Source organism: Podarcis filfolensis, assembly GCF_964270895.1.
Source record: "Podarcis filfolensis genome assembly, chromosome: 8".
Taxonomy (NCBI): domain Eukaryota; kingdom Metazoa; phylum Chordata; class Lepidosauria; order Squamata; family Lacertidae; genus Podarcis; species Podarcis filfolensis.
Window position 1 is genome coordinate 74151323 of NC_139611.1, and position 13601 is coordinate 74164923.

The window sequence follows — 13601 nt, forward strand, 5'->3', positions numbered from 1 at the left end:
GAGCACAGTAGGCTTTCTGACCTCCCCTTCATAAAAGAAAACGCTCAAGGTGGGTCTCCTTGGCAGGTCACCTGTCCAAGGGCATCACAGCTGGAAAGGGATGCAAGGGGAAAAGAGCTTGAAGCTTCCAAACGTTTCCAGGAAGACTGGAAGTTTGGTCTCCTCTATAATGACAGCGACAATCCTGATCCTCTCCCTGCTCTGCAAAGGTAAGCATGACAAGATGGATGTGTTCTTGGTCAGAAGGGAGATGGCCTCTGGAACAGGGGTAGGATGGTACTCTGATTGAAGAACCGGGTTTGCTGGCATTTGAGGGACAGGTGCTCCTTGATTCAGCCTTGCATCTAGATTGCCAGGAGGTGATGGTGGTCAGGAATGCCTTTGCCCAGCTTAGTAGAGATGCTTGGTAGGGACGCAGGAGAGGGCCTTCTTGGTGGCTGCCCCCAGACTTTGGAACTCCCTATCCTAGAGAAGTTAGACTGGCTCCCTCCTTGTTGCCCTTCCACTAGCCGGTGAGGAACAGACTTTGGGAACTGACTGTTTTAAATGAAAGGACTGGTGCTGTGCTATTTTTATTTTGTTTGTGTATATATATATATTTATATATATATATATATATATATAAAGAGAGAGAGAGAGAGAGAGACAGACAGACGGTGTTGTTGTTGTTGTTTTAAAAAATATTAATGTTTAATTGTTTAATTATTGGGATTTCCCCCTGTACTTTCAACTGTTCATATTTTATCTATAAGCCACCTTGAGTCCCTGTCAGGGGAAAAAGTGGGGTATCAATAAATATATAATAATAATAACAAGCTGGTGTATCAGCTGTGCCCATTCCTGTGTAGACTAGGCTACAGCAGTAATTCTAAACATCAGATAGTTGTTTATTTCCTTGACATCTGATGGGAGGGCGCTCCACAAGGCAGGCACCACTACCGACAAGGCCCTCTGCCTGGTTCCCTGTAACCTCACTTCTCACAGTGAGGGAACCACCAGAAGGCCCTCGGAGCTGGACCTCAGTGTCTGGGCTGAATGTTGGGGGTGGAAATGTTCCTTCAGGTATACGGGTCCAAGGCTGTTTAGGGCTTCAAAGGTCAGCACCAACACTTTGAATTGTGCTTGGAAACGTACTGGGAGCCAATGTAGGTCTTTCAAGACAGTAAGTCTTCCCCTCAGTTCATCCTTGTCATGCTCCAAAACTGCTGCCCCTACATTCCCTGTCCCTTTATTGGCTCTACTGATGTTCATTGGGCTAATAAGGAGCTATGGAGATTACCAGGACAACCGAGAAAGGGTGTGTGTGTCTGACATCATATTCCCCTCCCCGATATCTGTGCTCTCTCTGACCTGGCAGATGGAGCTCTGATGCACCCCATGACCCCCTCAGATGCCTCCCCAAGGACCATAGGACTGTAGCCTCATGTACAGAATGGGGGTGGATGGCAAACTCTAAATATCAGATAATTTTAACCCATTAATTTCTCCCCCTTTTACTTCCTCCGGCAGGTATGGTGAGTCAGCTAAGCCCTAGCTTTACATTGATAATGCCTGCCTCTGTCTATGTGCAGAGAGGCCTCTATGTTCACCCTCCCTGCCAGTTCACCTACAACAATCAGCACCAGAACAGTTCGGAGAAGCTATTTGGTTACTGGTTTAAGAATGCGGAGACAAGATACTATCTTCCTTCTTCCAAACGCTATGTCAAAGGTGATCTTGTGGCCACCAACGATGAGAGCCGGAGAATCGACGCCTCCATCAAGAACCGTTTCCAGTTAGAAGGGAACCCAGAGCAAGGCGACTGCTCCTTCAGCATCAATGATGTCCAGTTAGAAGATGAGGGGCAATACTTCTTTAGAATTGAGAAAGGACAGGAAGTCCTCTATAGCTATGTGGATGCTTCATTTCAGCTTCTTGTGACAGGTAGGTGGGTTTTCCATTCCTCTGCTTACTGCTCCTTGTTGTTCAGGGGATGGTGCAGGGCGCTCAAGCCCTAAGCCTTTTGCAGTGGACCTGGTACTGTAGCACCCTGCTTGTGGTTAACGCTTAGCTGGAATGAAATATTCAATGCAGCAATAGAGAAATTAAAATGATAATTTATTTGTCAGACAAATAAATGATAGACACAGTGGTATATGGTTCCCAAAGCTCTGCCCACTCCAGCCCTGATGGCCAGCACTTATATTTCCTCAGCCCAGCCCCCTTGCTCCTCCTTTGGCTGCCTCTGTCCAATCAGCCTGGTTGAAATTCCTATTGGCTGTTTGCTAGAACCAATCATAGAAGATACACCCATTTCCTATTACCTTTTATGGGAGACAAAGAGCTATATTTCCTTCTATCCATAAATGGCAGACAAGTAGCCATATATCTTACATTTGCCTCGACAAGGCACCTTAATTACCAGATCACCTTTTGCCCCTGTTGCCCCTGCATTCCAAAGCAAATGGCTAAAACAAATGGCTCATGGTATTAAATTCTATCTAAACAGAGATCTTGGGTTCACATTCTCACACACCATCAATGAAATAAGAATCTAACATTTCTTACTTTCTAAATCCTTTGCATAATTACATTAAGCCGACAAATCTCATACATAACATAGCTTTTTAGAAGAAAAGGCCTTTGCAAAGTAAAAAAGGAACTCAGTAAAAACAGCTTCAAAAAGAAGCCTCTTCAGTTTACACCCTCCTTTCCCAGCCAGCTGCTTTTCCCATTAGCTCTTCCCAAAATTTATTGCCCTTAGGAAAATATGGCTAGAGTCTGATGAGAGGCACATGGTATTATTTTCTGTTAAACAATAAATCTTACTATTTACCAACTCTTAATTAGTGTTTTTGCAGCTTGATTGTATTCTGTAATATGTAGGGTCAGAGTAACATTTGCTCCCAGCCTGTAATTCCCTTTTACAACTTTGAGAAACTTGTCTCCTGCTACTGCTATAAATCAGGGGGGCCCTTGTTCAGGAGAGCAGGAAGATAAACAACTGCCAGAGTACTTAGCCAGCTGGTTTCTGCCTGGCATGAAACATGCAAACATTTGCAAATATATCTTTAAGCTCATTTTAAAATACAGGCCTTGATCAGATGCCTCAGTACCTCTTGCTCCCTTAAAAATTCAAATTATTTTGCTTATTGGTTGGTTAGATGCAGTGTAAAACATGATGCTGATGTAAGTCCAGCCAGGCACCATCTTGATTTCCCAGAGCCAGCTGGGAATTTGCACATGCAGTTTTTATTCAAGTTTGTGTCATGTACCTGTGCCTTGCATCCCATAAGTTTCTCACAATGCCCCTGGTTCCTTGACTAGTTTGTTTTTATTTGATGCTTCGTGGTTAGAGAAAAGTCTTGTATATAACTATGTCAGGTACAGCCTCGCCCCTCCCTGGAACCAGAAAGGAGAGAGAAAAATGCAAATTGGTTTGTTTGCATAAGATGCTTACTTGATTTACAGTTGTACCTCGGGTTAAGAACTTAATTCGTTCTGGAGGTCTGTTCTTAGACCTAATCTAAGATGGCGGCGCGTGTAGATGCAGCGGCTGGTTGCTCCTTAACTCAGAATTTGGCTTTTTTGTCCTGCCAAAATAGACTTGTTTATAGTCGGCAGGACATGTTATCTATTCGGCTACGGAGTGAGTGCTGCACAAATTGTGAGTGTCTCCGCGTCTGCAAGGAAGATTTTTTGACTTCAAAGAACTGGGGAGTAAAGAGACACAGGAGAGACCGTAAACAGAAGAGAGGCTGCAGAGGAGGAAGGCGATTAAGGCAATTAAGGCTAAAAACACAACATTATAACTTACCGCTTCCCAGCATTTTCTATGCGAACGTGAGATCTTTGGGGAATAAGCTGGAGGAGTGGAAATTGTGGATAGCAACGGAGAAAACTGTGAGTGAATGCTGTCTTCTGCTGCTTACAGAAACTTGGCTGACACCAATTACTCCTGACTCAGCCATAGAACTAACGGGCTATACAGTGTTCCGCCATGATAGAACAGAGGACTCTGGTAAAAGAAGGGGGGGAGGTTTGTGTGCATACGTGAATAACAGCTGGTGCACAAACCACGCTGTGATAGCTAGCCACTGCTCTCCAACTGTGGAATTTATGACGCTTAAATGCAGACCTATATATATCCACCGAGAATTTACAGCAGTACTGATAACTATAGTATACATTGCACCTGATGCGAACACCAAAGAGGCAATGGGTCTTCTGCATGATGCCATTAGCAGACAACAAGGCAAGTATCCCGAGGCTGCATTTCTTGTATGCGGGGATTTCAACCAGGCAGATTTGAAAGTGGTTCTACCTAAATTCTATCAACACATAAAGTGTGCAACCAGGGGAGAAAAGACTCTGGACAGGCTGTATACAAATGTCAAACAGGCCTATAAGGCCGAACCATTGGCACATCTAGGCCAATCTGATCATGTGTCCCTGCTCCTGACTCCTGAATATATTCCATTGAGGAAACGGACTCCAGCTATAAAGAGGGATATTACAATATGGCCAGCTGAAGCATCCCAACAACTACAAGACTGTTTTCATGACACCGATTGGGAGGTATTCGCCCAACAGGATATAGAGACTCATACTGAGCAAGTGTTGGACTATATCAGGTTCTGCACTGACAATGTAACACAGAGGCGCCGGATAAAGATCTACCCAAACAGGAAGCCCTGGATGACAAGGGAGGTCCAGGGGTTGCTAAAGGCAAGAAATACTGCTTTCAGAAGTGGAAATAAGTCGCTGTACAGCTTAGCTAGAGCGGATCTAAAGAGAGGTATCCGTGTAGCAAAGGAGGCGTATAGACAGCGGCTGGAGAATCATCTACAAAGTAACAACACCAGGCAGGTGTGGCAAGGTGTACAAGAATTAACAGGGTATAAATCCAAGGATTCCCTGGCAGACGAGGGAGGGGCATCCCTCGCAGAGGATTTGAATGCCTTTTTTGCCCGTTTTGAAGTAACATCTGCAGCAACACCTGCTGAGGCTTTACCACCACCACCACCACTCCCTGGGAAGGCTTTGCCATCATCACTACCATCACCATCATCAGTACAAAGGAATGTAGCAGTCTCTGTGGAAAAAGAAGAGATGAGGAAGGTGTTGAAGGGAATCAACCCAAGGAAGGCCACAGGGCCAGATGGGGTAGCTGGAAGGGTATTGAGAGACTGTGCAGATCAACTAGCAGGAGTTTTCACCGGGATTTTAAATCGATCCCTAGCCCAGGCTATTGTTCCATCCTGCCTAAAGTCCTCTATTATCGTTCCAATAGCAAAAAAACCTAACCCGGAAGATCTGAATGACTTTCGTCCAGTAGCACTCACACCTATAATCATGAAGTGCTTTGAAAAGCTGGTACGAAATCATGTCATTGCCTGCCTACCAGAGGGACTGGACACATTCCAATTTGCTTATAAAACGAAAAGATCGACAGAGGACGCTGTGGCGATTGCCCTCCATGCCGTCCTTGCACATTTGGAGCAGCGGGGGGGTTATGCCAGACTGCTTTTTTTAGATTTCAGCTCGGCATTTAATACCATTCTACCACAACGTCTGATGTCTAAACTGGAAGATCTGGGGCTTCCGTTATCACTTTGTGGGTGGATACTGGACTTTTTGTCAGACCGCTCCCAGAGGGTTCGGTTGGGCCCTTATACCTCTAAAATGCTTAAGACTAACATAGGAACACCACAGGGATGCGTACTCAGTCCGCTCCTTTATATTCTCTACACGTACGATTGTGTCGCTGCTCACCCTAGTAATAGGGTTGTCAAATTTGCAGATGACACAACCGTGATTGGGCTCATCCCTGAAAGGGAGGGTGAAACGGACTATAGAGATGAGGTGGAGCGGCTGACAGAGTGGTGCAGAGCTAACAACTTGCTCATAAATACAAGGAAGACAAAGGAGCTTGTGGTGGACTTCAGGAGACAGAAGAGCAATATCCAGCCACTTTTGATTGATGGGGTCTGTGTGGAGAGGGTAACAACGTTCAGATTTTTGGGCATTGAATTACAAGAGGATCTGTCCTGGAGTGTCAACACAAGGGGGCTTGTGAAGAAGGCGCAGCAGAGACTGTACTTTTTGAGAATTCTAAGGAAAAACCATCTTCCGCAGAAACTGCTGCTTGCCTTCTATCACTGTGCCATTGAGAGCGTGCTCAGTTATGGCTTATGTGTGTGGTACGGAAGCTGTACTACCCAGGACAGGATGGGGTTGTGCAGAGTTGTTAAGGCAGCAGAGAGCATTGTTGGCTGCCCACTTTCCACCTTAGAGCAGATTTATGCCACAAGGTGCCATAGGAAGGCACTGGACATAGTAAAAGATCCATCGCATCCTGGTCACTGTCTCTTCGAGCTCCTGCCGTCGGGACGGAGATACAGGACGATGAAGACAAGAACCAGCCGTCTTAAGAACAGCTTCTTCTCCAGAGCGATCTCAGCCCTGAATGGGAAGCCTGGACTTTGAAAGTCATCTAATCTTCCTTGCTGTACTATACTGTATTGTTTTAATTAGTGTTTTTATGGAGCATTCAAGTAATTTCGTTGTCCCTGAGAGGGGGCAATGACAATAAAGATATTATTATTATTATTATTATTATTATTATTATTATTCTTAACCTGAAACTGTTCTTAACCTGAAGCACCACTTTAGCTAATGGGGCCTCCTGCTGCCACTGCTCTGCCACTGCACGATTTCTGTTCTCATCCTGAAGCAAAGTTCTTAACCCGAGATAATATTTCTGGGTTAGCGGAGTCTGTAACCTGAAGCATATGTAACCTGAAGCATATGTAACCCAAGGTACCACTGTATTGTGGTTCATAGAATTGTAGGGCTGGAATTATCATGATTATGTCATGATTATGCAGAGTAGAAGGGGACAGGTTTCTGCCCCTAAGTGCTTGCAATCTGTAACTCCCTGGAAGAAGGAGGACAGCATAATGGAGTCCAGGTATCAACAGGGGAAGAAAGAATATGCATTATTTCAGTTACAGGAAGAGTAAGATGTGAGGACTAGGGGTTGGGCCAAGGACTTCAGAGAAAAGGTGGGTCTGGGGAAAGCTTCCAGAGTAAGTCAAGAGAAAGAGGAACCTGGAATCGCTGGAAAGAGGAGGGAGTGTTTGGAGACCCCATCCAAAACCTCCTGGTCAACTGAGCCCAAAACATAGAACAGCTCTCCATGGAGTCATCAGCGCAGCGTGGAAGCTGGGCTTGCAAATTGCCATAACACTCTGCTTAGCTGACATGGGCAAAGCATTCACCTGCAAAATCAGGCATCCTCCATTGCAGGCAAAAACACTTGCTATTTGCAAGTGGACTAAACAGGACAAAAGGGTCTCACAACCTATATTCCTAACACTATACCGCTGCTTGAATTTTGTGTGTTTAAACTCCGCTCTCGGGGGGCTCTCTCCCGCTGGAGTGTGCAAAGCCCCATGTTTCGAATCAAGGTGCCCAGCCAATTCTTTCATTATTTGCCCCACACACGTCAGTCACAGGGATTCATATCTTTCTTCCCACATAAGAACACTCTGCCGTTTCACATCCTATTCAAACACTATGAAGTTGGTGGTGGGGGTGGAGGGAGGAAGGGAGTTTGGTGATTCTACAGAGGTCCCTGAGAAGTTCACCACAGTAAACCATCTGTAACAAAAAAAAGAAAATCCTCATAAAAATTAATCAGCACCCTAGGGTGAATTTCTCCTAATAAACATATTTTTGTGTGTAATATTGACTAGTATAGTGGGTTTTTAAAAAAATATATCTGTATTACCTTTCTGTAATATATCCATTTTTCTATACATTAGTTGGATGGAAAGCTTCATCTTGAGGATTGGAGAAGAGTGAATTTTGAAGGGCAGCTCAGTTTCAGCTTGTGGGTTGGTTCAGAAAGTGTGAATTAGGTAGCTTCTTGTTAAAATTCCAACAAAACCAATCCCCTCCCCAGCCCTAGTTTCAACAGTCTCTCAAGGCATCATCTCCTTAAAATAATCCCAGCAGCATCTTATTTACAGGACCGCCTCTCCTGGTATGCCCCACAGAGGACCTTAAGGTCCATGAATAACCATAGCTTAGAGGTCCCAGGCCCTAAGGAAGTCAGACTATCCTCCACCAGGGCCAGGGCCTTCTCAATGATGGCTCCGACCTGGTGGAATGCTCTGTCCCATGAGACTAGGGCCCTGCAGGATTTAACCTCCTTCCGTCGGGCCTGTGAGACAGAGTTATTCCGCCTGGCCTTTAATTTGAATTCAGTCTGATCTTTTATTTCCCTTCTCTTCCCTCCCCCTCCCCCTTTATGAAGATTACCCACTCTGAGACCCCCACAGCTAATTCTCCCCTGGTCTCCTCGCTGGCCCAAGTAGGACTAATTCAGCCAGCTAGCCCTGATGATTATCTCATGCTTATTAGATGGATTTCCCCTAAATTGATTTCTGAACTTTTAATTTTATTGTTATTCATGTTTTTATACTGTATTTTATGCTGCTTTTACAATTAAGTGTTTTAAATTTGTTGTTAGCCATCCTGAGCCCGTTTTTTGAACCAGGAAGGGCGGGGTATAAATACAAAATTATTATTATTTTATTATATATTATAATCTCTGTGTTAGATAACATTTTCAGCATTGCTTGTTGTCATCTGCAGTGTGCCCTCTACTGCTCTCTTGCGCCATCACAGACAGAGATTCCGTCAGTGTATATAATTAATTCTCCCTTACTCCGCCCCCTCCTTTCCAGATGTCCTTGGGCTCAGCAGCACCCGGACAAATGCCACATGCTGGCACGAACACAATGGCTTCCTCTGTACCTGCTCCCTGCACCCCAGCCCTCCAGGCCAGCTCCAGTGGCATTTGGGTGGGGAGGTCCTCAGTGGGAATGATACTAATGGGAACCTGCAGGTCTCTTCCTGGGTCCGAGGGAAGGAGGCCACCAGCTTCTTAAACTGGACAGGAACCCTAGATGGAGACCTTACCATCATCTGTCTTGGGATAAACCCTTTTGGAAACCACACTCTGCAGTTTCTGCTAAACTCCACTACAACAGGTAACGAAGTGGACGCCAGACTTTAGAGGTTGCATCCAACTAAGTTCTACTCAGAGAGGTCCCATTGGATAGACCTAAGTGGATCAGGTCCATTAATTTTAATGGCTCCACTCTAGGTAGGACTGGTCTTGGATACAACCCTAGGAATTTTAAGGACTGCTTAAGCACAGTGGGGGTACAAATGACTATTGGTGGGTACAGCTTGTCTAACTGATGCAAGAACCTTTTAATGAACACATACAGGCCACATTTGATCATCTGATCGTTGTTCATTCCTTCCTTGATTATTTTATTTGTTTCCCTCTTTTCCACAAAAGAAATCATGCTCAAAGCAGCTTGTAACAACCGAAACAGGAATATAGTGGTATCTTGGTTCCTGAACTCAATCCGTTTTGGAAGTCCATTTGACTTCCAAAATGTTAGCAAACCAAGGCATGGCTTCTGATTGGCCCCAGAAACAATGCCGACAGACGAAAAGAACATTTGGCTTCCAAAAAAAATCTGCAAACTGGAACACTTATTTCCAGATTTGCGGCGTTCGGGGGCCAATTTGTTTGGTAGCCAAGCCGTTCAGGAGCCAAGGTACCACTGTGCATCTCAAAATCGAGCGTTACAAGAGCAATTTCATAATAAAACTGCAGCATAATAGCAAATATAACAGCATATTTTAAAACCACAAAATTCCAATACTATAAATATAGCAAGATTGCATTAGCAACATTACATCTCCTGGCAATAGGAAAAGTAACAAGAGAACATGACAGTTTCACCAGTTTCACTTGCAACTGCACCTTCAGCAAAAGCACAATTTCAAAGAGTCTATTTACTCAGGCTACTAAAGGCAACCCAGTTTACCTCGGGATCAAGGCATTTTTCTGGGACCCACATTAGCTTCTGCATTTGCATTGCAAATTACGTGGCTAGTTTAAGCCAGTTGGAATATTGCTTTTTAAAAAGAAGTTAAACCAGGAAAGTGAATTGGAGATAAAACGAAGGATACTGCTTCTCTGCAGGGATTCATTTGTTTATTTTGTTTATGTGTTTATTCTGTTTTAACCAGTCTTCATAAAAATAAAAATAAAAATCCCAAGGACAGTTTCTACCTCCCTCCTGTTAAATTAACAAAATACACAATAAAGCAGTAAAATGTATACTGACAATCAAGTAAATAGTCCTGCCATTACAGAATCCAAACCATTAAAGAAAACTAGGGCAGGAATCCTAATATAAAACCAAACAGCGCTACTCTGGCTTAAAGAGCTGTGTTTTCATGCTATGCCATGCCTGAAACTCAACAAGGAGGGAGCCAACTGTACCCTTAGGGGAGACAGTTCCATGGATGGGGTAACACAACTGAAAAGGTCCTCTGCACATTACAGCCCCATGAGCTATGCTCATCAGTGGCATCAGAGGGTCTCCTCTGCAGATCTTAAAGCGCAGGCTAGCGGGTAGTGAGAGAAGAGTTCCTGCAAGTATACGATACTTGCTAGAGTGCTTCTCTGGCTTTTTGGAACCAGAGCACAACACTTGGCTTTTCTATTTGTTGTGATGAGAATGAGAGTCTGAGCGTTGGGCTTCTGCGCTGCTCAGGCATCTTTGTATGGGAGAGAAGGAAGCTCAAACCTTTTGTATGGGGCTTATAACAAAACCACAGTTTCCTGTTCGGAATATGAGGAACTGTAGTTTGTACAAACCACAATCACCAAGATCCAGATTCCCAGATGCTCTCATGGTGATGATGGTCTGTACTGGAGTGCTGGGGTTCTCTAAACACTATTGTGCTTCTCTGATCTTCTTTTCAATCTTTCTTTATCCTCACAGGAGCCCATAATGAGGGCCTGACTGTAGAGTCTGGACAACTGAACGATAGTCTTCTCTCCCTGTTAGCCTTTTTACTGATGAAGTAAGTGGTTCTTCTTCTGGCTTTGATGCTTGCCTTGGCAGTCAGTTTGACTGAAAAACAAGACAGATATTGAGGAAATGACAACAGCAACAATCAATCAATCAATTCATTACAATCAATAGGTCAGAAATAAAAAAGTGTACTGTACACATGAATCTCAGAGCAAAACAGAATTCCACATGCAACATAAGAGCCATCACATAAAACTACAGTAATTTCGAATTAGTCCCTGAACATGGTCGTTCATTGCCACTTGTAGAAATTTAGCTACTGCCAGTGACTTCTCTGGGTCTTAATCTTCCATTAGGTATTTAACATAAAATGGAACTGACCTCCCTACGAGTTTGGTCAGCAAAGGGTCAATGGTATGCTGTTCATCTCCAGCAAAGAAATTACAGAACAGGAAGACATGTTGTATAGATTCTTCTTCCCAAGTAGGTGACACAGGTGGCGCTATGGTCTAAACCACTGAGCCTCTTGGGTTTGCCTATCCGAAGGTTGGTGGTTCGAATCCCCACAATGAGGTGAGCTCCTATTGCTCTGTCCCAGCTCCTGCCAACCTAGCAGTTCGAAAGCATGCTAGTGCAAGTAGATAAATAGGTACCGCTGCATCAGGAAGGTAAAAGGCGTTTCCATGCGCTCTGGTTTCCATCACGGTGCTTTGTTGCACCAGAAGCGGTTTAGTCGTGCTGGTCACATGACTGTCTGGACAAATGCCGGCTTCCTCAGCCTGAAAGCGAGAAGAGTGCTGCAATCCCATAGTCACCTTTGGCTGGACTTAACCATCCAGGGGTCCTTTACCTTTACCTTTTACCTTACTTCCCGAGTACTAAAAGGGAAAGAAGGGTGCCACTGTACCTGTCCTGTAGCACAATAGCAGTAAGAATTTACCAACCCTCCTCCTCAGTCCTCAAAGCATTGTTTTCCAAGCTGGAAAAAAAGTATAAATCAGCTGCATATTAGCAAAATATTGGAGTATGTCACCTATTGAGCTAAAATGACAAAGGCTGCGATTGTATGTTCAGTTAACTAGAGACTATGTTCTTAATTAGGGAATGCGGGTGGCACTGTGGTGTAAACCACTGAGCCTTGGGCTTGCCGATCAGAAGGTCAGCGGTTTGAACCCCCACCATGGGCTGAGCTCCCGTTGCTCTGTCCCAGCTCCTGCCCACCTAGCAGTTCGAAAGCACACCAAGTGCAAGTAGATAAATAGGTACCACTCTGGTGGGAAAGTAAACGGTGTTTCCGTGCACTGCTCTGGTTTCGCCAGAAGCAGCTTAGTCATGCTGGCCACATGACCCGGAAGCTGTCTGTGGACAAATGCCGGCTCCCTCGGCCTATAGAGCGAGATGAGCGCTGTAACCCCAGAGTCGTCCACGACTGGACCTAATGGTCAGGGGTACCTTTACCTTTACCCATGTTCTTAATTTGTGCTTGGATTGTTGTCACAGTTCATTGCATAAGTTGTGACCCACTTTGAACGCAAGTGTGAGGGAATGGGGCATACAAATACAAACTGATGATCCACACCTGGCTATTCTTATATTCTTAATCTCTCCATCGTATTGTTCTTTAGGGTGTTGATATGCTGTTTCTTCTTTTTGACGCTTTTTGGGATCCGAACAAGAGGAAAGCTCCACTGATGCAAGAGGTTCCAACGAAGTGCTAAGGAGGAGGCATGTTTTTTCCCTGTGGGAAAGGCAATGCGATCACATACATATGTGGCCATTCTTGAATTCTGCTGCCTCAAGGAATGACACCATGCCAATGCAGAGAGAAGCCCCAAGGCACACGTACAAAGTCACGTGCACCCAAGATTAAACAGAACGAGCTGCAGCTTTGGGGGCTCATGCCTCTTAACTACAAATATAGATTAGCTTTGCAGTTCCATATGCAGCCATGTGCTGGAATAGTTTTTAACAGACTTCATGCGCTCAGCTTGTAAATGTAGTATTGGACTATTATGTGACCAGCGCACATGAGGTCATTCCAGTGCTGGATTTACGTATAAGCTAAACAAGCTTTCGCTTAGGGCCCCACTCTCTTGGGGGAGCCCAATTTTTTTTAAAAGGAAAACAAAACTGGATGTACATTTCCAAAATATAAGATAAAAAAACCAAATAAAATAAAACCTACATACAGCAACAGTGTTTTGTGTTGTGTAGGCTCCTATGATGTAAGTAATGGGCCCCGCCTGCTAGCCTGCTCCCTAAAATATCACTGGTTTGCTCATTTCTATATATAGGGTGCCTATATTCTGCATGTGCAAATGGCTTTAGATACCTATTACAGTGGTACCTTAGGTTTCGAATGGGATCCGTTCCGGAGGCCCATTTGCAACATGAAAAGCCCGCAACCTGAAGCACCGTATCTGCGCAGGTGCGCAGTGTGATTTGGTGTTTGTGTGCATGTGCGAAGCGCGATTTAGCGCTACTGCACATGCGCAAGCAGCAAAACCCAGAAATAACCCTTTCCGGTACTTCCGGGTCACCGTGGGACGCAACCTGAAGAAACGTAACATGAAGCAAATGTAACATGAGGTATGACTGTAGGTCCATAAATTAGCATATAGCATATATTTAACACAAAAAACAGCGGCAATTTGTTATTGACAAAGGACAGGTAGACATATAAAGGGCCCCATTACCTCCAGTAAC

The 13601-nt window shown here is 44.5% G+C and overlaps 1 protein-coding gene across 1 annotated transcript; it reads left to right on the forward strand.

Annotated features, from left to right (window-relative positions):
- LOC310769011 (sialic acid-binding Ig-like lectin 14) lies at positions 1-12877 on the forward strand. Its single transcript, XM_083628042.1, has 4 exons — positions 1-209; positions 1510-1923; positions 10863-10944; positions 12521-12877. The coding sequence occupies exons 1-4, from the start codon at positions 101-103 to the stop codon at positions 12585-12587; spliced, it is 672 nt and encodes a 223-aa protein (XP_083484168.1). The 5' UTR covers positions 1-100; the 3' UTR covers positions 12588-12877.
- The last annotated feature ends 724 nt before the right edge of the window (positions 12878-13601 follow it).